The 26,427-nt window shown below is 53.3% G+C and overlaps 1 protein-coding gene across 1 annotated transcript; it reads left to right on the forward strand.

The window, feature by feature from the left end:
• Positions 1 to 2,283: 2,283 nt before the first annotated feature.
• LOC128918084 (tektin-3-like) lies at positions 2,284 to 25,872 on the forward strand. The gene is made up of 9 exons (XM_054221959.1): positions 2,284 to 2,862; positions 3,401 to 3,484; positions 4,137 to 4,207; positions 4,490 to 4,633; positions 5,514 to 5,736; positions 6,954 to 7,108; positions 8,711 to 8,912; positions 22,681 to 22,848; positions 25,852 to 25,872. The coding sequence occupies exons 1-9, from the start codon at positions 2,284 to 2,286 to the stop codon at positions 25,870 to 25,872; spliced, it is 1,647 nt and encodes a 548-aa protein (XP_054077934.1).
• Positions 25,873 to 26,427: the final 555 nt, after the last annotated feature.

A 26,427-nucleotide genomic window follows, 5' to 3' on the forward strand; every position in this document is an offset into this window, starting at 1 on the left:
ATTCCACCCCTCGTGTAGTTTCGCAAACAACCTAGTACAGGGAATCACAGATGTTGCATTCTTCGCGTGCCAGCTGCGGCTGTATTCTACCTCAGAAGCCTCTGGATTTTAGGACTTTCCTTCATGTGTGAACAATGCTGTGTTTTTGTATTCTTGGCCAATTTAGTAATTATTCCACTTCCCTAAAACCAAATCATATGACTAAGCCGCTCAACAGTTGCCCAAAAGCTGCACCTGGTTGCCCAGGGGCTGCAAAACCTGCCCATGGAGGGCAGTAGGTTGTCCAGGGCAGGATCTAGGATGCCATGTGAGGGTATTTTCTTGCCCAGGGCTGGCCCCGGCTTGCCCATCCACAGCAATGCGTTGCCCAACAGCTGCATCAGGTTGCCAGAGCGGCTGCAGGGAGTTGCCCGCGTAGAACCCGGTTACTGAGCACCCTGCGCCAGCGGCAACGCTGCCCTGGTTCTGTGACACAGAGGGCACTGGGGATGCTGCAGTGTCTGGCAGTGCTGCCACCCAACCTGACAGCACAGCACTGAGTAGCAGCCCCCCCCGCACACCCCCAAGCCTCTGCAGGGTGCGTATGTCCCTGAACTGGGAGGGAAAAAAACAGGTCATTCTCCTAATCCCCCTCCATATCTCTTCTGTCCTCTAAATGTACCCAGATGAGGTGGTCGGGGGCTCCTGTCGTTGTGTCCGTGTTCAGGGGTGGCACAAAGTGTCGCCCTGGGATGGCTTATCCCAAGGGGGATGCAGGGGCATTTATTTCAGCTGGAAATGCAGGGAAAAGTAGCCCTGGGCCGTTCCCAAGGAGTTTTCCCTCCCTTTCCTAAACGTGTGTCTGTCAGTGTCTGAAAGGGCAGAGTTTATTTGTGGGGGTGGGAGCCAGGGAAGCTGCCTCCCACCCTCCCAAGGCTGTTTCTCAGGTATAAAGCGGCACGGAGCTAGGGAAAGCGCCGTCATTTATCCCTAGCCGGGAGAAAAGGGCTGAAGGGAGCGGTTTGTGGGAAGCGGCACACACGGTGGTTTTTGTTGGACCTGAGCGCAGACATTTCGTCCTCGGTTCTGCCAAACTGCCTCGGAGGGTCGTGTTTGCGAAAGCTTCTTTTTTTGCTAAATTTGAGGGTGTGAGTTTCCTGCTGCCTGTCCCACAGCCACTCCCATCAGGGATCTTGCTGTAGCACACCCGTGTCCTCGTCTTCCCCTGGGGCTCCGAGCCAGGCTGGGAGCAGTGGGGACGGGACAGTGTTAGGGGAAGGACACGTCAGGCTGGCTACAACAGCCGTATTCAGGGACTTATTCCTGCCCGTGGGTGACACTTGTAACCTCACAAGAGCTTCGTACCGAGCACCACGTACCCCTCCGGAGTGTTTGTCCTCAGATGAGGTGTGTTTGGTGGCCCCCTGCGTTATATGGCTGATAACCATCGATTGACAGCCTCAAGCTGGAGAGGACAATATGCAATTCTTGGTAGCAAAATCTTCATGTGTGGCCATTCCTCCTAGGGCTACTGCAAGGCTGGTGTTTCCCAAGCGCTCTGAAAAGACTGTGGGCCATCTCCTTCCCACGCACACTGATCTTACAGCAGGTGAGCCATCGACACCTTTCCTCCTTTGCAAGGCAAGAGGCGGCCCTTCTTTTGAGGCTGAAATAGGGTTGTGGGGGGCTCAAATTTGGATATAGTCCTGCAAAGCTCAGCTCACCTGCAGGCTCCTCACTCCAGCATTTAAGGCAAGGGAAGATAGAGGGGGTGAGGATGGAGTCCCTCACCCACCCACAAATGGCGCTGGGCCGGTAGCAGATGTGTGTCCAAAAGGGACGCAGCTCTCGGGGCTGGGAATGGAACTTTTACAGAGAAAATGACCTCTGGAGTATCAGAAGATCAGCAGATACGCCAGCCAAAAGAAACAAAGGAACAGCAGAGAAGGAGCAACTCCAGTTTGACTGGATTGACACATTTAAGGAAAAGGAAGGCACGGTATCTGTCATTCTCCTTACGGCCGTGATTTGTTTTTCTCCGCATTCCAAGACCTGATGCTAGATACTAACAACAAAGTCAAATGCTTTTATATACAAATGTTTGGGATGCTGTCAGGAGGGATTTGTTTTCAAGGGGTTTAGGCCTGTTCAGGCGCTGTGAGGGCGCTCTGTGCGTCGCTGTTTGTGTTTGAAGTTGCGGGTGTTGCTGTAAGAAGTAAGGCAAGTGCAGGAGGTTGCTGAGGTTGTCCTCTCTCCTCCTCTGTGCAGGACACGGACGGGACACACGAATAGCAGCGGTGGAGCATGGAGTCTGTCGGCTCTCCCTTACCAGCAAAGTTCGCCCATCCCAGAGCCATACCCACCAGGTTTCTCCCTGCCATCCACACCATGGCGTCAAGCTATAAGAACCGATTTCCTTACCGCCCCTTGCCTCAGAGCTACAGCCTCCCCTGGATGCCCAGCACCTACTACAAAACGGCTGCCAGCAAACCAACTTTGGCTGCCTTTTCCAAGAGTTCCCAGGGGATAACCGCCGGCGAGAAGCTTCCTTCTGTTTCCACCAGAACCACCGTCTTCACCCAGTACACCCCTGAAGACTGGTACAAGTCCAACGTGACCAATTACAGGGAGTCGGAGACCTCCCAGAAGAACGCGGAGCGCCTGAGAGCCGATACCTCCCGCATCATTGACCACAAATACCAGCAGACCAAGAAAACGCAAGTAGAAAGCACCAAAAACCTGGGAGTGCGCGCCAATGACATCGCGTTTTGGAAATCGGAGCTCTGCCACGAGCTAGATGAGGTGATCGGGGAGACCAACGCGCTCACAGAGGTGAAGACCAGGCTGGAGAGAGCCTTGGCCGAGGCGGAGGCCCCTCTCCGGGTAAGCACCTGTCCCGGCGCGCTGCAAGCTGTAGCCTACTACTGAAACATCTGCACCCCTTCAAACGTCTCATTAAGTTTCACTGCAGCTCCAGAACGTCTAGAAAGCTTTTATTGAGGCCATTAGTTAAGTTAGTAGTAACCAAACCCCCCTTGCCATCTGCTGGATCCCCTATCAGCACAGGCTGAGCACGTCAGAGCAGCGTTTGCTTAGCGGTACATCCAGAATCCCAGTTTGGGAGACAAAAGCCCGTGTCTTACCACGAGGCTCTGGCGAGGTGGGCATCAAGGCTGACACAGGTCCCCCGTTTCAGCTGTGGCTGCACCAGGGACACGTCTGCTCCCTCATGATGGTTTAATGCTGATGTTGCAGCTCGGCTGCTCCTTGTCAGCAAAACCAGCTGCCCCGGGCCACTTTTTCCCCCTCTTGTCATCTCCGTGCCCACCTAGAATTTCTTTTCTTACATTATTGGAGATGGGGACGATCCCCATAGAGAGCCCTGCCCCTGCAGCCAGCGGTGATGGCGTGTCCCCAACAGGTCGCTCAGGAGTGCTTACTTCACCGGGAGAAGAGGATGGGCATCGACCTGGTCCATGACAACGTGGAGGAACAGCTCTTAACAGTAAGTTGGGTAACTCAGATCATGCGTTGAAGCTATTTTTACCGGATTTCAAAGTTATGGGATTTGGAGCACTGATCACCTGCCTCCAGCAGCCGGAGCTTCACAAAGGCAATGGGTTTGTGCTGAAGTCAAGTGAGCTGAGAGCAACACACTTCCTCCGGTGGAGCTGAATGTGTCTCAGAAATTCAGCCTGGGCATTTACACCGAAGTCAAGTCCATCTCCTCTTGTCCCGTACGGATGGGATTCCTCCTGGGGAGGAAAACATTTTGGGAGCAAAAAGGGCAGGTGCTGATCTGGGGACGGAGGTGTGTAGTGGTCCAGGGAACCACTCTGCCTGTCCACACCAGGATGTGTCCCTGTCCGTGCAGTGGGACTAACCACCGCTTGACACTGAGGTCAAGGTGAAAAAATCCTTATTGACCCACCCTGAAATGGAACGCAAAGGTCGTGGCTGCAGCCACAGCACCCTTCTGTCCCCTCCAGGGCGCTGGGCGCAGGCTCAGCTGCGAGTTTTCCTGCCTGTTTGCTTTGGGCAGGAAGACAAGCAGGCAAGTTCTTGCTGTGTGCAGGGTTGGAGAGGTCCAAGGGGAGGAGTGTGACCAGGACGAGTGAGTGTGGACACTGATGGGGTCCTCTTTTGCCTTTGCCCAGGAAGTTGATGTCATCAGGTCGTGCCAGGAGAAGATGCAGCAGTTCCTGGACAAGGTCAAAGCCCAGATCACGTAAGGAGGAGCTCCTTCTCTCATGTCGTAGGGCTGATGTGCATTTGTGGTCACAGCAGAGCCCCAGCAGAACCCCAGCAGATGTGAACCCCCAGAAGAAGCCGGTCTCTCCCCACACCCCGCAGGCGTAAAGCCCATGGAGGCTCCATGGCATGCGGGTGGTGATGCTCGTGGGAGGACAGAGCTGCGCGGGGGGGCCGGGAGCTCCTGTGGGGAGTGGAACGGGAAGGAAGCCATTCCACCCGTACGTCCCCACCGATGGCTGCTGTTTGCATGTTGAAGGTCCAACCGGGTGGCCCAGCAGAATCTGGAGAAGGATCTGGCCAACAAGCAGGTGGCCCACCGGATCGACGACAGGTGCCACCACCTGATGAACACCTCCCAGGGCATCAGTTACTACCGAGGGGTGGAGCAGGTCGATGCCACGTGAGTGCACGCTGTCGGTCCCCAGCAGCAAGCTGTCCCCGGGATACGCGGTGCCTCTCCCTGGCAGGGAGCTGCTTGTCCCCAACCCAGATCCATCCGGCCTGGAGACACCTCCCTCAGAGCGGTCATTTCTCTCCGCTCCCCGGAAAGGGAGCACAACCCTCTGCTGACAGTTGGATGCCAAACATCCAGAGGGTGAAAGCCAGTCCCACCTCATTAAACATTCTACCAGGGGTTGAGAGATCAGCCTGCCAAGTAATTCAGCTGAGCACCTCTGCTGAAACAGCTCACTAAGTTTATGCATATTTTCAAAGATGTGTCTTAGTTGTTGCCAGGCGATGTTTATACTTTTCAAGGACTCTTTTCAGCTTCCCATAGAAGTGAGGAGGAGCATAGGCAGAACAAGGGAAATGCCAACGGAATATTCCGTACCATAGATGCCATGCTCAGGATATAAATGGGGGTTGGTGCGGGGTGGGAATATGCGGTCGGGGCTCGGGAAGGTGCCAGTTCACTGGGTGGTGAGAGTGACTTGTGTCATTATTATTATTGTTATTATTATTGTTATTATTATTATTATTATTATTATTATTATTATTATTGTTCGTTTCTGTTACTGTTCTATTAAACTGTCCTTATTTCCACCCATGAGTTTTTCCCTTTCCCTTTCCCCTCCTTTTCTCCCTCTTCTCCCTTCTGGGGGGGAGGGGGAGAACTGCACCAGCGCACGCGTGGTCCTGGCTGCTGGCTGGGGTTAAACTATGACATACAGTCCAATTAAAAGTGTAGATTTAAGCTATAGTGAATCCACGCTGCTCCCTGGCAGGGTCCATGCCTGCCCACATCCAGCTTACCGGGGGCCTCTCCTTTTCCCCGCCAGGATCTCGGTGCCGCAGTCCTGGGCCAAGTTCACCAACGACAACATCCTCCGCTCCCAGAGCGAGTGGGCGGCCTCCGCCAAGCTGCGGGACAACATCGAGAACCTGCTGGCAGTGACGGACAGCCAGATGTGGCGGCAGTTCAACGCCGTGAACGTCGCCTTCACCAACCGCATCGCCGAGACGGCCGATGCCAAGAGAAAGATTCAGACCCACCTGGCCAAGGTAGCCTGAACCCCTCCCTTTTGGTGTGACACTGTCTCTTCCCGGTGACACCTCCAAAGCGCGACCCTCCACGCAGACCTGGCCCCAGCAGAGGAACGGTCACCACAAGAACCTGGTTATAGCATCATTTAGAATCATAGAGCCATAGGATGTGTTGGGTGTGAAGGGACCTCTCAAGGCCACCTAGTCCAACCCCCTGCAGTCAGCAGGGACATCTTCAACTGGATCAGGTTGCTCAGAGCCTCATCCAGCCTGGCCTTGAATGTCTCCAGGGATGGGGCCTCCCCCACCTCTCTGGGCAACCTGGGCCAGTGTCTCACCACCCTCAGTGCAAAGAACTTCTGCCTAATGTCTCATCTAAACCCGCCCTGCTCTAGTTGAAACCATTGCCCCTCGTCCTCTCGCTACATGCCCTTGCAAACAGCCCCTCCCCAGCTTTCTTGGGGACTTTCTTCTTGGAGCAGGATGAGTTGGCAGTGTAATTTCATCCCAAGGGATACTGCCCATTGCTCATCCCAGCTGACAGCCTGCTAGCACAGGGATTTCCAGCAGAAAATGCCAGCGCTACTTGCATCAGCGCTAGTTACTTCAGAGGCGCTGGCTGCCCTGCAGAAGGTCTTTACTGGGACTCTGCTGGGGTGTCTGCTGTGGGGTTTGCAGCTTTGCTGCTCCTCCAAGGACGTGTTTTCGGTCTCAGCACTCTGTGGTTGCTGCACAGGTATCGGTGTGTTTGCTCCACCAAGCAGATGAAGTGGAGATCAGCCATGGGCAGCAGGCTCGCACCACTGGCTCTCATGGAAAGCTGCCTGAAAAGTGCTCGGCACAGATTAACCGAGCAGAAACTGGGCTTGCAGCATCGCGGGCTGGTGCCACATCCTTCAGCGAGCATCCACCAAAAACCTGCCCTCTGTTAGTTGCTAGTGATGGACGATCAGTTCCTGCAAGCAGTAATTTTGGGGAGCGGGTAATTCAGTAGATCCATCACTGCTCCAAAACCTCCTCTGATGTGACAGCAAGAGCAAAGAGAGGCTTTTCCCCGCAGAGAAACGGCTGCTGGATCTGTGCCTCCATCTATGGCAGAGTGAGAGCAGTCTGAGCCCGGGGCCTGCTAATTGAACTTGGTTTTTTTCTGCAGATGGATGGCAGAAAAGGGAAATCCCGTTGCCGCTGGAGAATATATTTGTTAAATTTATGCATGTGTTTCTTTCTTACGCCAGACAGTGCAGGAAATATTCCAGACGGAGAGGAATATAGAAGCCATCCAAAAGGCCATTAGGGACCAGGGGCCTCCATTAAAGGTGGCTCAGACCCGGCTGGACGAGCGCACTCGGAGGCCAAACATGGAGCTGTGCCGGGACACTGCCCAGCTGCGGTAAGGCAGGAGCGCGGGGCCGGCGGGGACCTCGAGGGCTCACGGGTGGTAGCACTGGGGAGCATCGCTGGATGACAAAATTAATCATGGGGGGTTGGTTTTTTTTCGTAAAGAGTCCTTCCAGAAGTGCACCGACATAATCAAAAGCAATGAGCGGGTATCCCAGCCTTTGGGTGCTGGGAGAGCTCTGCGCCCACAACGGAGGCTGTACCCCATGGCCGGGGGCGGCCTGATGCCACCCCATGAGGGGCTGGATTTTTCCTACTTGCGTCAACCCCGTCTTCTCTCCTGCCTGCTTCCCGGCGGCTGGATGGGCTCAGGTTTGAAGGACAAGCCCTTTACTCTCCAACAGGCTCATGCTGAGAGCTCTTAGGTCCTTCCTTTTGGGTAACCGCAAGGGTGCAGCTGCTGTGCAAGGTGCTGTGTCCAGTGCTGGGCTCCCCGGTTCCAGAAGGACAGGGAACTGCTGGAGAGGGGACACCAAAGGGCTACCAAGAGGATGAGGGGACTGGAACACCTCTCTTGTGAAGAAAGGCTGAGGGATTTGGGTCTCTTCAGGCTGGAAAAAAGACGCCTGAGGGGGGACCTTCTCAACGCTTATCAATACTGAAAGGGGGGGTGTCAGGAGGATGGGGCCAGGCTCTTCTCAGTGGTGCCCGGGGACAGGACAAGGGGTAACGGGCACAAACTTGACCATAGGGCATTCCACCTCAACAGGAGGAGGAACTTCTTTGCTGTGAGGGTGGCAGAGCCCTGGCACAGGCTGCCCCGAGAGGTGGTGGAGTCTCCGTCTCTGGAGACATCCCAAACCCGCCTGGAGGCGTTCCTGTGCCACCTGCTCTGGGTGACCCTGCTCTGGCAGGGGGTTGGACTGGGTGATCTCCAGAGGTCCCTGCCAACCCCCGCCAGCCTGGGATTCTGTGCACCACTCGGAGAAGCAGTGAGGGCTGTCCTCACCTCCCCTGGGGACACTGGAAATCCTGTCAAGGACAGAGGGAGCTCTTTGGCATTGCACCCCGAGGGGCTGTGGAGGATCAGGCTGCCCTCTGTGAGGCACCCTGAACTTCACACCTCCTCCTGGCAGCCCGCTGGGTGAGGCTCCCTGGGAAGCCTTTTCAAAGCAATTTAAACCCAGCCCCAGAGCCTGTTTAGCATCTCTCACGCCATCCTTTGTTCCATCCTCCACTTGTTTCACCTTCGCTTTTAGCCTCTCCCAGCTGTCCTCTTTCGCTGCGTGTGCACCCGTGGGTGTGGGGAGGACCCTTGCACGGGGAAATCCAGGAGGGGGAGCCAAGAAAGCCACAAAACCAAACAGGAACAGGAAACGACAGCTGCTCGTCCCTCTGCTTGGTGGCACCACCTGCTCTGGCAGACGCGGCTGCGCGTTGCCGAAGCCTTCGAGCTTCACCGTGCCTCCCCGCCGAGACCCCGAGGAGCTCTGCCCTCAGCTTCCCCATGGATCTGCCACAAACAGGGGGGGTCCGAGTGAGTCTGAGCACGCTGAAGGGGGAAAACCCATGCCCCAGGGGCCCATCAGCAATGCCATGCTAGAAACCACCCACGTGACGGGACTTCTAATGAGGGCTCCTTGCTGTTTTCCAGCCTTGTCAACGAGGTCCGCGACATCCATGAGACGGTGCAGACTCTTCAGCAGCAGCTGAGAGACAGCCAGGACACCTTGCAAATGCTGGTTCGCACCAAGGCCGTCCTGCAGCACGACCTGGCCGTCAAAGCCAACTCCCTGTTCATCGACCAGGAGAAGTGCATGGCGATGCGCAAGACCTTTCCCAGCACCGCGCGGCTGCTGGGTCCCATCTAGTCTGGGCTCAGCCCACCCCACGGCATCCATTGCCGGAGTTATCAGTTTTCTCTATATGTTATAAATAGTACATGATTAAACTTCCACTTCCTGATAGAAGCCTGGGTAGAAATTAAATTATCGCTTTGCATGTCACATGGTCTACCTGGAGTATTTTTTTTTTCCCTTTGGTTTTTCTCTTTCCACTGCTCTTTCACGGCGTGCCAGAAAGTAACTGAAAATATCCTGGATGCAACTAAGAGCAAATCCACCCATGGGGATTCATTCCTACCCATTCGGTTTGTGATTTTAGGAGAAAAAGTGTCGTGTCCTCCTCCGTTGGAGACTGATGTGGAAAAAGCACAGGGTGAAGCCATGTCTCAAATCACCTCCTTGTCCTCCATGGGCCTTAGCGTGGCTTTTAGGAGGATCTGCCCCATGACCTTCCCAGGCACAGAGGTGACGCCGACAGGTCAGTACCCTCCTTTCCACCCTTTTTAAAAATGGGTGCATTGTTTCCCTTTTTCCAGTGCCCGGGGACTTCACCTGATGCCATGACTTTTCAAATACCACCTTCTTCCAGGAACACCCCTTGATTCCTTTGGGGTATTGCACTGGTGTTTCCTCTTGCCTCCTGTGACCTCAGGAGCCCCCGGCTCATCTCTCCAAGACTTCAAGTGTGAGGCAGCGTCACCAGCGCATCTCAGAGGAACAGGCCCTCGCTGGCACCCTGTCCCTCCAACCTTGGCATCTCATCCCACAGGGACAGCCCGATATTGTCCCCCTCTCCCTTCAAGCCTTGTTTAAAGCTCTGTCAATGAGCCCCGCTACCTCCTGAGCAAAGACCCTCTTCCCCCTTGGAGGTGGGTGGGGAGACACTGGCCCAGGTTGCCCAGAGAGGTGGGGGAGGCCCCATCCCTGGAGACATTCAAGGCCAGGCTGCCTGAGGCTGTCAGCAACGTGATCTAGTTGAAGATGTCCCTGCTGACTGCAGGGGGGTTGGACTAGATGGCCTTGAGAGGTCCCTTCCAACCCAACGCATTCTGTGAGTCTTGGATTCTATGAGAGGTGAACCCCATCTGACACCAGCAAGCCTGGTGCCGTGTTTGCCATCCCATTACCATAAAACCCAAAATGGTGTTGGTCACACCGGCGACGGAGCCACGTATTAATAGGCTGGTCCCACCTGTTCCTTCCAGTGTCATTGCCCGCAACTAGGAGGAGAGGAAAAAATAACCTGCCTCCCAGATTCCCTTACCAACCGTCCCAGGGCCCTGAAGTCTCCTTTGATGGGTTATCAAGCATTGGAACAGGCTGCCAGGGAAGTGTTTGAGTCACCAGCCCTGGAGGTACTTAAAAGATGGCTAGATGGGATGCTGAGGGACATGGTTTAGTGATGGTTTTGGCAGTGTTAGGTTGATGGTTGGACTTGATGATCTTAAAGGTCCCTTCCAACCCAGACCATTCTATGATCCTATCATCGAGACCCCTTGGATTACGTGTTGTGGCTTCATTGCCACCCACACGGGAGAACAGGAATGGGTAGTAATCCAAGGGCCATACCTCTTCCTGTTGCCTAAGAAAACCTTTGTATACGCAAAAGAGTTTGAGCCATCTTTTCTGTCAGATCTCTGGCAGCAGAGGCACGGCTTTCCCGTGGAGGCCGGCTCCGTGTGTGTGTGCGCACAGAAAGCAGGAGCGCTGGGGCAGGGTGTCACTGCGCTCACGAGAAGCTGTAAAACATGTTGGTACAATCTGAGGGGCTGGAGCGTGTCCAGAGAAGGGCGACGGAGCTGGTGAGGGGTCTGGAGCACAAGTCTGGTGAGGAGCGGCTGAGGGAGCTGGGGGTGTTCAGCCTGGAGAAGAGGAGGCTGAGGGGAGACCTCGCTCTCTGCAGCTCCCTGAAAGGAGGGGGTAGCCGGGGGGGGTCGGTCTCTTCTCCCAAGGAACAGGCCATGGGACAAGAGGAAACATCTTGTCACATGTCAAGATGGGCAGACGTGGTGCTTAGAGATAGGGTTTAGTGATGGTTTTTGTCAGTGTTGGGTCGATGGTTGGCCTCGACGATCTGAAAGGTCCCTTCCAACCTGGGCAATGCTATGATTCTGTGATTCAGTCCGCAGCTGCAAGAGCTGGGAAAAGGAGAGGCGACGGAAAACAGCAATGAGAAGACAGAGGTGTCAGCCTGGCACGAGCCATTCACACAGCTCACAGTTCATCTAAAGCGGTAAAATGAAGCCAATGAGAATGTTTCCTCTGGATAAAGCGGGACACAGAGGTCATGGCAGCAGACTTGATGGATATTTTCAGAAGCTGGAGAGAAAACCCCTTGGGTTAGCTGGAGCAGCTGTGCTAACCACCCCCGGCTGGGCTGGGCTCCTCCTCTTCCAATGCCTTTTCTCAGGCTAAAGCCTGAAATAAGTGGGGAAGGACCCTCTCCCAGGAGAAGTTCCCAGTGTCACTGGTGCACGGTGCCCTGGTGCTGCGAGAGGCTGTGCCGTGGTGGGGCTGCTGGGGACACCGTGCATCTCCTCACCAGCACCCCCACCATGGTCTACCTGCCTGCCCCAGCGAGCCCTCTGCTCGCCCACGGGCTGGCCCAGCAGCACCACCGCTGCCACCGCCTTGTCCAATGAGGGCACCAGTTTGCCCAGGGGTGGCACTTGGTTGCCCAGGGGGGGCACTTGGATGCCCAAGGGCTCTTTGGGTTGCCCATTGACGGTGCTGGGGGTTGTCCAGGCAAGGGATCAAGTAGCCCAGCAAAGGCACTAGGATGCACGCAGTCTGCACTGACTTGCCCAGGGGTGGCACTCGGTTGCCCACTGGGGGCCGTGAGTTCATAGGATCATAGAACGTCTCAAGTCGAGGAGACCCATGAGGATCATCGAGTCCATCTCCCTGCTCCTTGCAGGACTACCTTGTTGCGTGAAAAGGGGCCAAGCGGTTTTGGCAGAAGAGAAACCCCCTTGCGTTCTAACACTCCTCACCCAAGTGGGAGGCCAGGTGCGGCTGGGTTTCAATTCTGAGTGATGCCCAATCCAGCACTATCAGTCCAATCGCCTTTAATATGTATTAAACTATTACGATTTGGATACACTAATAGTGGGCTGCACCTTCAGTCTAGTCGTGTTCTTGATCTAGCACGGCCTCTCTCGAGTCTTTGGTCGCATTCAGTGAGAAAGCGAAATGACTGGCTACTTAAACAGCGCGGTTTATTTAAACAACAGATATACAGGTTCTTTACGATTGCCGGTGATAAATACACTCTCTGCAAAGCACGTGCAAATAAAGATATTGTTAAGTATACAAAACGCGCGACAAAATTATAAGCGATACAGCCTGGCTATAAATGTAGGGTAGAGATCCTCTAGAGAAATTTCTAAAGTCCCCGAGAAAGTACTCGGTGTCATCGAAGTCTTACCCAAAGGCGTCCCTATGCGGGGGAAGAAAGGCTCAGCCCATCGACTGATCCCGTAAATCAGCAATGGAATTCTTCGCGATGGTGTCTTCCCTGGCATCCCCTCTCTCTTGGGCTATTTTTAGACTATTTTTTTGTCTTCAAAGTGGAGTTTGAGTGACTTTAGTCATACATACTTTTAGTATGATTAAAGTACTCAAGGAGGAGTGTTCGCACCTCGGGGGGCGGGTAGTCTCCGGGATGGAGGTGTGTTTTGGTACATTGTAGTGAGCAAAGTTCGCACAAAGGACAGCATTTCATCAACATTTGACGAAATGTTGGCTCGGGTAGCGTGTAGGCCGCTTATCTGTTCCGTAGTACCATCTCATCCCCATATCTGCTATTCGTCACAAGGGAAGGCCACGGAACAAGTGCGTTCCGTTCCACCCCTCGTGTAGTTTTGCAAACAACCTAGTACAGGGAATCACAGATGTTGCATTCTTCGCGTGCCAGCTGCAGCTGTATTCTACCTCAGAAGCCTCTGGATTTTAGGACTTTCCTTCATGTGTGAACAATGCTGTATTTTTGCACTCTTGGCCAATTTAGTAATTCTTCCACATAATCCACCCCGTGACTACCGTCACTCAAGCTCCACGATACTCAATACTGATGGGGAATATCACATGTCCTCTTGTGGCGAGGGATATCAAGTGCAAATACACCTTGTGGGGTGATTAAGCGAGTTAAGCTTTTCATCACAATCCGAAGTCGAACATACAAAACAACTGTCAAAGCAAAGCACAATACAGTGAGTACTAGTAAAACGACAACAGGATGGAGCATCTTGTTCAAAAGTCCTGTAGCTGTTGGTGACCATCCAAAAAGGCTGTCCCACCATTCCTGTCCCCCATCTCTCTTGACCCTTTCCAGTACATGGTGTATTTCTTCAACATCACGATGGACAGTAATCAGAATTCTTTGTCCATTTTCTTGGGCCTCTTTCAACAATCACTTCAATTCATCGTGTTGCAGCAACTTCTTCACTAGTGAGAGATTCATTCCGATAGGGGTGGGCAGCAAATCTCGAATCAACGTGTAATTAGATTGTAGCAATTGAAAAGACGTAACAGGAGCTGAAGAATTGAAGTCACATCCAATGACATTAGTAAAGTTACAAACACAAAGATTTGAGTGATTACTTCTATCTACTGCTGTGTCATCTATGAATACAAGAGTACAGGGAGACCTCATGCAAACACACCCTTTCCCAATATATACAAGCACAGTTTCTGGGGTTTCATCGGGATGTATCTCAAAGTGACAAACATTCTGGTTGGTGTCAAGACAAATGTCTTGTGCCTTGAGAGTATTACTCTCACAAATGAATCCTTGTTGATCTCATGAAATGCATGCTGCAACATCAACAGTTTGCCATTTATTCTCATTTTGTTGTGCCCACCCTCTGTGCTCTACCGGATGGAGTATGGCTCCATGGTGATTCAACCCCAGGGCGATGACTGGGTATATGGTGTACACCGAGGCAGTGTGTATCGTTAAGACAAAAGCTGTGGCCTTGCTCTCAGTGGGATCGTAGGGGAAATTAACCAGATACCACCAGGATTGAAATTTTTTCTCAAACTCAATTGCGTTATCCCATATTACTTTTTGGACTTCAGTGGGCAAGGTGCCTTGTTCACCTTCCCTTATGATTGTGGCTGTCATAGATTGCATCCACAGTTGGGCTTGGGTACAACTAAGAGCCAAAGAAACATTGTTTTGGGTTGTACCAAGTGCATTTGTGATCAGCTGATGGTCCTTTTCACCTGTTTCTTCCCACTGAGGCAATATATTCAATAAAAGCCATTGGTGATTTCCCAATGCTGATCGAGAGGACTGTAGAGGATGTTTTAATTTGGCTAGATCACTAGTAGTTGTGACTAGTTTCTTTGCAAGTATCTATACTATTTAAGACTCCCAGTCCTGTTCCTAAGATACCAGTCACATCTCTCTTCAGTCGTTGTGAGGTGGCAACAGTTTGTCTGTCCACGTACAGTTCATCTAAGGTTCCTGTAAGACACAAAAGAAAAGGGAATCTGCTCGGTCTTCTTTGAGCGACGGGGTCAAAAAGGGGGCGAGATCCACCGGGTGCTGATCCGGTGTATCTTCCCTGAACAGTCTTTGGCTTCCCATGCATGGGGATTTTGGGGAGTAGCTAGCACCATTGGTACTGTGCCAATTTGAGGCATTTTCACTAACACAGGTTGCCCAGGGTGAAATTGTCCTAGGTATTTTCCTGGTTCATTGGGAACTTTTGGAGTGATGATATTGGCAGATACACAGAAAGCTTTCATTCTAGGACAGCCATCTCCACTCCGTTATTGAATTGATAGGTGGCATCATCCCATCGCAAATGCCAACCAGGTTCATGAGTTTTTGCAAAACGCATAACCAATCCATTGGTGCGTTCAACAATGCCATCAGCCTGAGTATAATAGGGAGTATGAAATACCCATCGAATGCCTTCTTCTTTGGCACAATCTTGTACCACCGTAGCGGTAAAGTGTGAACCGTTATCACTTTGGATTGCCTCAGGAAGGGGAAGGGTGCTGTACCACCCTTGTAGGCCTTTCACTGTGTTGTCCCCGGTAGCTGATTTGAAGCTGGTGGCCATAGTGAGGCCAGAGATAATCTCCACTCCTACTAGGATGTCTCTTTTCTCACCTGATGATCTCAAGGGCCCAATACAATCAATTTGCCAGGAATGCCACAAGGGTTTCTTGTCCCGAATGGGTAAGGGAGGCGCCTTACTCGGATGATCTTTATTGAGCCGTAGGCGACATTGTGAACAGGCAGTTACTACTTGTTCGCACAGTTCAGCTGATACAGGCCACCCCCGGGCTAGTCCTTCCTGATACACATCAGCACGGCCTGCGTGGCCACGCTTAACACGTAACCATTCGACTAAGCGTTCCCTTTCCCACCATCATCTACAATGTCAATTTGCTGCAGCCGCGTGAGGCTATCTACCTGTTGGTTGAACTGAGCAGTGATCGAGTTCGAACGATCATGACCTTTTACCCAACCAATGTGCAATGCTCTCTGCCCTCCTCTTTCTAACAGTTGCTTCCAACTATCTGTCTCCCAAATTGGGACTCTGTTCACCTGCCAATCGTTGGCTGTCCAGTGTCTGATCCATTCAGTGGCTCCTTTAAAAACAGCATATGAGTCAGTGCAAATGTGAGTAGCCCCATGTCGTGCAGCTAGTAGGACAGCTCTGAGTTCCCCTACTTGTGCGCTACCATCTCCTGTTTCAATTGCTCTTTCCCCCGTTGCTACTTCCAGTGCTACGGCTTTGTATTTCCACTTATCGTTCTCACGGTGAGACGACGCATCAGTAAACCACACTCCTGTAAGATCACTGCCTTCTTTCAGAGGAGGTGCTTCTTGGATTGGAGATGGTCTGTTTGGTGGGGATTGGAACAATAGGGCACCATCTGTATCCTTCTGGAGCTTGGATACTTTAACACTGCCTTCAGAGATTGGCGTGATTTCATTAATGCCTTCGAAATAAGCATACCACTTTCGAACTGTGGGTTTCTGGGCAATGCCGGCTGGTGGTGCTGTCCCTTGACGGACCACATCTAGGAGACGAAAAGGGCCCCGAACAACCACGCTTTGTTCTCTCCTTATCTGCTCTGCTCGTTGCAATGCTCGCACCAGGGACAGTAAACCCTTCTCAAGGTCTGAATATCTGCTCTCAGTATCATTGAAGGAGTGAGAGCTAAATTCTAATGGTCTCTCCGGTCCTGCTGGTCCCTTCTGCCACAAGTTACAATGAGAACCATGTTCACTGAACCCCCATTCCACATGGACAGGGTCAGTTGGAGGGATGGCGCCAAGTTGTTGGAATAACCTTAGCTCCTTTATTAGCAATTCCAGTGCATTAGTATGTTGTTCAGTCCACTCCCAGGATCTACCCTTTTTCAGCAAACAATAAAGGGGGCGAGCAATGATGGAAAAGCCAGGGATGTGTTTACGGCAATAACTTAAAGTTCCCAGAACTTGCTGTAACTCCTTCGTGCTGGAAGGATTCTGTCCATGCTCTATTTTTTTCAGGGTATCCTGAGGGACAGAAGCAGCTCCCTTAATCCACCAGACCCCCAGGAATTTAACTTCCTCTGCACGTCCCTGACACTTTGCGTCTGGAATTTCCAATCCTAAATCCGATAATGTTTTTTGGATGTTTTGCATCATGTCTTGTACACTTTCTTGGCTCTCTCCCCCTATTAGGATGTCATCAATATATTGGTATACCGTGCATCCCTGTGAAACAGGAATCGCTGATGGCACTTTAGCTAAAGCATTAGGAGCAATGGTGGGGGAATGCTTGTATCCTTGTGGAAGTCGGTTAAAATATATTGGGCTCCTTTCCACGGGAATGCAAACCGCGCTTTGTCCTGCTCAAGGAGGGGAATCATAAAAAACCTGTCTTTTACATCTAAGGCAGCCATCCAAGGATGGGCAGCTCCTTTTATCATTGTCACAATTTCCGCGATATTCGGAACCGCAGCGGTCAGGGGTGCAGTGTTGGCGTTTAACTTTCGGTAATTTACTGTGAAACGCCATTGCCCGGTTGGTTTCTTTACTGGCCACACCGGTGAATTATAAGGCGAGTGAGTGCTCTTAATGATGTTTCTTTTTTCTAAATCTGATGCCACCCCGTCTGCTCCTGCAAGTGCCGCTGCAGGCAGTGGGTACTGTCGGATGTTGGTAGTTTTAGAGGGAGGCAAAGGTAGAGAAGTTTCTAACAGGCCCAATTTAACTGTGTCTAATCCTTTTTTGCGTCCTGCAAAACTCCACACAGTTCCATTCCACCCCTCATGTAGTTTCGCAAACAACCTAGTACAGGGAATCACAGATGTTGCATTCTTCGCGTGCCAGCTGCGGCTGTATTCTACCTCAGAAGCCTCTGGATTTTAGGACTTTCCTTCATGTGTGAACAATGCTGTGTTTTTGTATTCTTGGCCAATTTAGTAATTATTCCACTTCCCTAAAACCAAATCATATGACTAAGCCGCTCAACAGTTGCCCAAAAGCTGCACCTGGTTGCCCAGGGGCTGCAAAACCTGCCCATGGAGGGCAGTAGGTTGTCCAGGGCAGGATCTAGGATGCCATGTGAGGGTATTTTCTTGCCCAGGGCTGGCCCCGGCTTGCCCATCCACAGCAATGCGTTGCCCAACAGCTGCATCAGGTTGCCAGAGCGGCTGCAGGGAGTTGCCCGCGTAGAACCCGGTTACTGAGCACCCTGCGCCAGCGGCAACGCTGCCCTGGTTCTGTGACACAGAGGGCACTGGGGATGCTGCAGTGTCTGGCAGTGCTGCCACCCAACCTGACAGCACAGCACTGAGTAGCAGCCCCCCCCGCACACCCCCAAGCCTCTGCAGGGTGAGTATGTCCCTGAACTGGGAGGGAAAAAAACAGGTCATTCTCCTAATCCCCCTCCATATCTCTTCTGTCCTCTAAATGTACCCAGATGAGGTGGTCGGGGGCTCCTGTCGTTGTGTCCGTGTTCAGGGGTGGCACAAAGTGTCGCCCTGGGATGGCTTATCCCAAGGGGGATGCAGGGGCATTTATTTCAGCTGGAAATGCAGGGAAAAGTAGCCCTGGGCCGTTCCCAAGGGGTTTTCCCTCCCTTTCCTAAACGTGTGTCTGTCAGTGTCTGAAAGGGCAGAGTTTATTTGTGGGGGTGGGAGCCAGGGAAGCTGCCTCCCACCCTCCCAAGGCTGTTTCTCAGGTATAAAGCGGCACGGAGCTAGGGAAAGCGCCGTCATTTATCCCTAGCCGGGAGAAAAGGGCTGAAGGGAGCGGTTTGTGGGAAGCGGCACACACGGTGGTTTTTGTTGGACCTGAGCGCAGACATTTCGTCCTCGGTTCTGCCAAACTGCCTCGGAGGGTCGTGTTTGCAAAAGCTTTTTTTTTTGCTAAATTTGAGGGTGTGAGTTTCCCGCTGCCTGTCCCACAGCCACTCCCATCAGGGATCTTGCTGTAGCACACCCGTGTCCTCGTCTTCCCCTGGGGCTCCGAGCCAGGCTGGGAGCAGTGGGGACGGGACGGTGTTAGGGGAAGGACACGTCAGGCTGGCTACAACAGCCGTATTCAGGGACTTATTCCTGCCCGTGGGTGACACTTGTAACCTCACAAGAGCTTCGTACCGAGCACCACGTACCCCTCCGGAGTGTTTGTCCTCAGATGAGGTGTGTTTGGTGGCCCCCTGCGTTATATGGCTGATAACCATCGATTGACAGCCTCAAGCTGGAGAGGACAATATGCAATTCTTGGTAGCAAAATCTTCATGTGTGGCCATTCCTCCTAGGGCTACTGCAAGGCTGGTGTTTCCCAAGCGCTCTGAAAAGACTGTGGGCCATCTCCTTCCCACGCACACTGACCTTACAGCAGGTGAGCCATCGACACCTTTCCTCCTTTGCAAGGCAAGAGGCGGCCCCTCTTTTGAGGCTGAACTAGGTGTGTGGGGGGATCAAATTTGGATATAGTCCTGCAAAGCTCAGCTCACCTGCAGGCTCCTCACTCCAGCATTTAAGGCAAGGGAAGATAGAGGGGGTGAGGATGGAGTCCCTCACCCACCCACAAATGGCGCTGGGCCGGTAGCAGATGTGTGTCCAAAAGGGACGCAGCTCTCGGGCTGGGAATGGAACTTTTACAGAGAAAATGACCTCTGGAGTATCAGAAGATCAGCAGATACACCAGCCAAAAGAAACAAAGGAACAGCAGAGAAGGAGCAACTCCGGTTTGACTGGATTGACAGATTTAAGGAAAAGGAAGGCACGGTATCTGTCATTCTCCTTACGGCCGTGATTTGTCTTTCTCCGCATTCCAAGACCTGATGCTAGACACTAACAACAAAGTCAAACGCTTTTATATACAAATGTTTGGGATGCTGTCAGAAGGGATTTGTTTTCAAGGGGTTTAGGCCTGTTCAGGCGCTGTGAGGGCGCTCTGTGCGTCGCTGTTTGTGTTTGAAGTTGCGGGTGTTGCTGTAAGAAGTAAGGCAAGTGCAGGAGGTTGCTGAGGTTGTCCTCTCTCTCCTCCTCTGTGCAGGACACGGACGGGACACACGAATAGCAGCGGTGGAGCATGGAGTCTGTCGGCTCTCCCTTACCAGCAAAGTTCGCCCATCCCAGAGCCATACCCACCAGGTTTCTCCCTGCCATCCACACCATGGCGTCAAGCTATAAGAACCGATTTCCTTACCGCCCCTTGCCTCAGAGCTACAGCCTCCCCTGGATGCCCAGCACCTACTACAAAACGGCTGCCAGCAAACCAACTTTGGCTGCCTTTTCCAAGAGTTCCCAGGGGATAACCGCCGGCGAGAAGCTTCCTTCTGTTTCCACCAGAACCACCGTCTTCACCCGCTACACCCCTGAAGACTGGTACAAGTCCAACGTGACCAATTACAGGGAGTCGGAGACCTCCCAGAAGAACGCGGAGCGCCTGAGAGCCGATACCTCCCGCATCATTGACCACAAATACCAGCAGACCAAGAAAACGCAAGCAGAAAGCACCAAAAACCTGGGAGTGCACGCCAATGACATCGCGTTTTGGAAATCGGAGCTCTGCCACGAGCTAGATGAGGTGATCGGGGAGACCAACGCACTCACAGAGGTGAAGACCAGGCTGGAGAGAGCCTTGGTCGAGGCGGAGGCCCCTCTCCGGGTAAGCACCCGTCCCAGCGCGCTGCAAGCTGTAGCCTACTGCTGAAACATCTGCAGCCCTTCAAACGTCTCATTAAGTTTCACTGCAGCTCCAGAACGTCTAGAAAGCTTTTATTAAGAGGCCGTTAGTTAAGTTAGTAGTAACCAAACCCCCCTTGCCATCTGCTGGATCCCCTATCAGCACAGGCTGAGCACGTCAGAGCAGCGTTTGCTTAGCGGTACATCCAGAATCACAGTTTGGGAGACAAAAGCCCGTGTCTTACCACGAGGCTCTGGCGAGGTGGGCGTCAAGGCTGACACAGGTCCCCCGTTTCAGCTGTGGCTGCACCAGGGACACGTCTGCTCCCTCATGATGGTTTAATGCTGATGTTGCAGCTCGGCTGCTTGTTTTCGACAAAACCAGCTGTCCTGGGGCACTTTTTTCCCCCTCTTGTCATCTCCGTGCCCACCTAGAATTCCTTTTCTTACATTATTGGAGATGGGGACGATCCCCATAGAGAGCCCTGCCCCTGCAGCCAGCGGTGATGGCGTGTCCCCAACAGGTCGCTCAGGAGTGCTTACTTCACCGGGAGAAGAGGATGGGCATCGACCTGGTCCATGACAACGTGGAGGAACAGCTCTTAACAGTAAGTTGGGCAACTCAGATCATGCGTTGAAGCTATTTTTACCGGATTTCAAAGTTATGGGATTTGGAGCACTGATCACCTGCCTCCAGCAGCCGGAGCTTCACAAAGGCAATGGGTTTGTGCTGAAGTCAAGTGAGCTGAGAGCAACACACTTCCTCCGGTGGAGCTGAATGTGTCTCAGAAATTCAGCCTGGGCATTTACACCGAAGTCAAGTCCATCTCCTCTTGTCCCGTACGGATGGGATTCCTCCTGGGGAGGAAAACATTTTGGGAGCAAAAAGGGCAGGTGCTGCTCTGGGGATGGAGGTGTGTAGTGGTCCAGGGAACCACTCTGCCTGTCCACACCAGGATGTGTCCCTGTCCGTGCAGTGGGACTAACCACCGCTTGACACTGAGGTCAAGGTGAAAAAATCCTTATTGACCCACCCTGAAAGGGAACGCAAAGGCCGTGGCTGCAGCCACAGCACCCTTTTGTCCCCTCCAGGGCGCTGGGCGCAGGCTCAGCTGCGAGTTTTCCTGCCTGTTTGCTTTGGGCAGGAAGACAAGCAGGCAAGTTCTTGCTGTGTGCAGGGTTGGAGAGCTCCAAGGGGAGGAGTGTGACCAGGACGAGTGAGGATGGACGCTGATGGGGTCCTCTTTTGCATTTGCCCAGGAGGTCGATGTCATCAGGTCGTGCCGGGAGAAGATGCAGCAGTTCCTGGACAAGGTCAAAGCCCAGATCACGTAAGGAGGAGCTCCTTCTCTCATGTCGTAGGGCTGATGTGCATTTGTGGTCACAGCAGAGCCCCAGCAGAACCCCAGCAGATGTGAACCCCCAGAAGAAGCCTGTCTCTCCCCACACCCCGCAGGCGTAAAGCCCATGGAGGCTCCATGGCATGCGGGCGGTGATGCTCGTGGGAGGACAGAGCTGCGCGGGGGGGCCGGGAGATGCTGTGGGGAGTGGAACGGGGAGGAAGCCATTCCACCCGTACGTCCCCACCGATGGCTGCTGTTTGCATGTTGAAGGTCCAACCGGGTGGCCCAGCAGAATCTGGAGAAAGATCTGGCCAACAAGCAGGTGGCCCACCGGATCGACGACAGGTGCCACCACCTGATGAACACCTCCCAGGGCATCAGTTACTACCGAGGGGTGGAGCAGGTCGATGCCACGTGAGTGCACGCTGTCGGTCCCCAGCAGCAAGCTGTCCCCGGGATACGCGGTGCCTCTCCCTGGCAGGGAGCTGCTTGTCCCCAACCCAGATCCATCCGGCCTGGAGACACCTCCCTCAGAGCGGTCATTTCTCTCCGCTCCCCGGAAAGGGAGCACAACCCTCTGCTGACAGTTGGATGCCAAACATCCAGAGGGTGAAAGCCAGTCCCACCTCATTAAACATTCTACCAGGGGTTGAGAGATCAGCCTGCCAAGTAATTCAGCTGAGCACCTCTGCTGAAACAGCTCCTAAAGTTTATGCATATTTTCAAAGATGTGTCTTAGATGATGCCAGGCGATGTTTATACTTTTCAAGGACTCTTTTCACCTTCCCATAGAAGTGAGGAGGAGCATAGGCAGAACAAGGGAAAGGCCAATGGAATATTCCATACCATAGATGCCATGCTCAGGATATAAATGGGGGTTGGTGAGGGGTGGGAATATGCGGTCGGGGCTCGGGAAGGTGCCAGTTCACTGGGTGGTGAGAGTGACTTCTCTCATTATTATTATTATTATTATTATTATTATTATTATTATTGTTCGTTTCTGTTACTGTTCTATTAAACTGTCCTTATCTCCACCCATGAGTTTTTCCCTTTCCCTTTCCCCTCCTTTTCTCCCTCTTCTCCCTTCTGGGGGGAAGGGGGAGAACTGCACCAGCGCACGCGTGGTCCTGGCTGCTGGCTGGGGTTAAACTATGACATACAGTCCAATTAAAAGTGTAGATTTAAGCTATAGTGAATCCACGCTGCTCCCTGGCAGGGTCCATGCCTGCCCACATCCAGCTTACCGGGGGCCTCTCCTTTTCCCCGCCAGGATCTCGGTGCCGCAGTCCTGGGCCAAGTTCACCAACAACAACATCCTCCACTCCCAGAGCGAGCGGGCGGCCTCCGCCAAGCTGCGGGACGACATCGAGAACCTGCTGGCGGTGACGGACAGCCAGATGTGGCGGCAGTTCAACGCCGTGAACATCGCTTTCACCAACGGCATCGCCGAGACGGCCGATGCCAAGAGAAAGATTCAGACCCACCTGGCCAAGGTAGCCTGAACCCCTCCCTTTTGGTGTGACACTGTCTCTTCCCGGTGACACCTCCAAAGCGCGACCCTCCACGCAGACCTGGCCCCAGCAGAGGAACGGTCACCACAAGAACCTGGTTATAGCATCATTTAGAATCATAGAGCCATAGGATGTGTTGGGTGTGAAGGGACCTCTCAAGGCCACCTAGTCCAACCCCCTGCAGTCAGCAGGGACATCTTCAACTAGATCAGGTTGCTCAGAGCCTCATCCAGCCTGGCCTTGAATGTCTCCAGGGATGGGGCCTCCCCCACCTCTCTGGGCAACCTGGGCCAGTGTCTCACCACCCTCAGTGCAAAGAACTTCTGCCTAATGTCTCATCTAAACCCGCCCTGCTCTAGTTTAAACCATTGCCCCTCGTCCTCTCGCTACATGCCCTTGCAAACAGCCCCTGCCCAGCTTTCTTGGGGACTTTCTTCTTGGAGCAGGATGAGTTGGCAGTGTAATTTCATCCCAAGGGATACTGCCCTTTGCTCATCCCAGCTGACAGCCTGCTAGCACAGGGATTTCCAGCAGAAAATGCCAGCGCTACTTGCATCAGCACTAGTTACTTCAGAGGCGCTGGCTGCCCTGCAGAAGGTCTTTACTGGGACTCTGCTGGGGTGTCTGCTGTGGGGTTTGCAGCTTTGCTGCTCCTCCAAGGACGTGTTTTCGGTCTCAGCACTCTGTGGTTGCTGCACAGGTATCGGTGTGTTTGCTCCGCCAAGCAGATGAAGTGGAGATCAGCCATGGGCAGCAGGCTCGCACCACTGGCTCTCATGGAAAGCTGCCTGAAAAGTGCTCGGCACAGATTAACCGAGCAGAAACTGGGCTTGCAGCATCGCGGGCTGGTGCCACATCCTTCAGCGAGCATCCACCAAAAACCTGCCCTCTGTTAGTTGCTAGTGATGGACGATCAGTTCCTGCAAGCAGTAATTTTGGGGAGCGGGTAATTCAGTAGATCCATCACTGCTCCAAAACCTCCTCTGATGTGACAGCAAGAGCAAAGAGAGGCTTTTCCCCGCAGAGAAACGGCTGCTGGATCTGTGCCTCCATCTATGGCAGAGTGAGAGCAGTCTGAGCCCGGGGTCTGCTAATTGAACTTGGTTTTTTTCTGCAGATGGATGGCAGAAAAGGGAAATCCCGTTGCCGCTGGAGAATATATTTGTTAAATTTATGCATGTGTTTCTTTCTTACGCCAGACAGTGCAGGAAATATTCCAGACCGAGAGGAATATAGAAGCCATCCAAAAGGCCATTAGGGACCAGGGGCCTCCATTAAAGGTGGCTCAGACCCGGCTGGACCAGCGCACTCGGAGGCCAAACATGGAGCTGTGCCGGGACACTGCCCAGCTGCGGTAAGGCAGGAGCGCGGGGCCGGCGGGGACCTCGAGGGCTCACGGGTGGTAGCACTGGGGAGCATCGCTGGATGACAAAATTAATCATGGGGGGTTGCTTTTTTTTCCTAAAGAGTCCTTCCAGAAGTGCACCGACATAATCAAAAGCAATGAGCGGGTATCCCAGCCTTTGGGTGCTGGGAGAGCTCTGCGCCCACAACGGAGGCTGTACCCCATGGCCGGGGGCGGCCTGATGCCACCCCATGAGGGGCTGGATTTTTCCTACTTGCGTCAACCCCGTCTTCTCTCCTGCCTGCTTCCCGGCGGCTGGATGGGCTCAGGTTTGAAGGACAAGCCCTTTACTCTCCAACAGGCTCATGCTGAGAGCTCTTAGGTCCTTCCTTTTGGGTAACCGCAAGGGTGCAGCTGCTGTGCAAGGTGCTGTGTCCAGTGCTGGGCTCCCCGGTTCCAGAAGGACAGGGAACTGCTGGAGAGGGGACACCAAAGGGCTACCAAGAGGATGAGGGGACTGGAACACCTCTCTTGTGAAGAAAGGCTGAGGGATTTGGGTCTCTTCAGGCTGGAAAAAAGACGCCTGAGGGGGCACCTTCTCAACGCTTATCAATACTGAAAGGGGGGGTGTCAGGAGGATGGGGCCAGGCTCTTCTCAGTGGTGCCCGGGGACAGGACAAGGGGTAATGGGCACAAACTTGACCATAGGGAGTTCCACCTAAACACGAGGAGGAACTTCTTTGCTGTAAGGGTGGCAGAGCCCTGGCACAGGCTGCCCCGAGAGGTGGTGGAGTCTCCGTCTCTGGAGACATCCCAAACCCGCCTGGAGGCGTTCCTGTGCCACCTGCTCTGGGTGACCCTGCTCTGGCAGGGGGTTGGACTGGGTGATCTCCAGAGGTCCCTTCCAACCCCCAGCAGTCTGGGATTCTGTGCACCACTCAGAGAAGCAGTGAGGGCTGTGCTCACCTCCCCTGGGGACACTGGAAATCCTGTCAAGGACAGAGGGAGCTCTTTGGCATTGCACCCCGAGGGGCTGTGGAGGATCAGGCACCCTGAACTTCACACCTCCTCCTGGCAGCCCGCTGGGTGAGGCTCCCTGGGAAGCCTTTTCAAAGCAATTTAAACCCAGCCCCAGAGCCTGTTTAGCATCTCTCACGCCATCCTTTGTTCCATCATCCACTTGTTTCACCTTCGCTTTTAGCCTCTCCCAGCTGTCCTCTTTCGCTGCGCGTGCACCCGTGGGTGTGGGGAGGACCCTTGCACGGGGAAATCCAGGAGGGGGAGCCAAGAAAGCCACAAAACCAAACAGGAACGGGAAACCACAGCTGCTCGTCCCTCTGCTTGGTGGCACCACCTGCTCTGGCAGACGCGGCTACGCGTTGCCGAAGCCTTTGAGCAGACGTTCACCGTTCCTCCTCGCCGAGACCCCGAGGAGCTCTGCCCTCAGCTTCCCCATGGATCTGCCACAAACAGGGGGGGTCCGAGTGAGTCTGAGCGCGCTGAAGGGGGAAAACCCATGCCCCAGGGGCCCATCAGCAATGCCATGCTAGAAACCACCCACGTGATGGGACTTCTAATGAGGGCTCCTTGCTGTTTTCCAGCCTTGTCAACGAGGTCCGTGACATCCATGGGATGGTGCAGACTCTTCAGCAGCAGCTGAGAGACAGCCAGGACACCTTGCAAATGCTGGTTCGCGCCAAGGCCGTCCTGCAGCACGACCTGGCCGTCAAATCCAACTCCCTGTTCATCGACGAGGAGAAGTGCATGGCGATGCGCAAGACCTTTCCCAGCACCGCGCAGCTGCTGGGTCCCATCTAGGCTGGGCTCAGCCCACCCCATGGCATCCGTTGCCGGAGTTATCAGTTTTGCCAATATGCTTTAAATAGTACATGATTAAACTTCCACTTCCTGATAGAAGCCTGGGTAGAAATTAAATTATCGCTTTGCATGTCACATGGTCTACCAGGAGTATTTTTTTTTTCCCTTTGGTTTTTCTCTTTCCACTGCTCTTTCACGGTGTGCCAGAAAGTAACTGAAAATATCCTGGATGCAACTAAGAGTAAATCCACCCACGGGGATTCATTCCTACCCATTCGGTCTGCGATTTTTGGAGAAAAAGTGTCGCATCCTCCTCCTTTGGAGACTGATGTGGAAAAAGCACAGGGTGAAGCCATGTC

The sequence above is a fragment of the Rissa tridactyla genome, chromosome 15 (assembly GCF_028500815.1).
Source record: "Rissa tridactyla isolate bRisTri1 chromosome 15, bRisTri1.patW.cur.20221130, whole genome shotgun sequence".
NCBI classification, from domain to species: Eukaryota; Metazoa; Chordata; class Aves; order Charadriiformes; family Laridae; genus Rissa; species Rissa tridactyla.

Excerpts from the sequence above, each read along its gene's own strand:
- LOC128918084 (XM_054221959.1), top strand. The coding sequence starts at position 2,284 with ATGGAGTCTGTCGGCTCTCCCTTACCAGCAAAGTTCGCCCATCCCAGA. Across the intron at positions 3,485-4,136 it reads TGGAGGAACAGCTCTTAACA|GAAGTTGATGTCATCAGGTC; the intron begins GTAAGTTGGGTA and ends GCCTTTGCCCAG. Across the intron at positions 22,849-25,851 it reads CCAACGGCATCGCCGAGACG|CCTTGTCAACGAGGTCCGTG; the intron begins GCCGATGCCAAG and ends GCTGTTTTCCAG.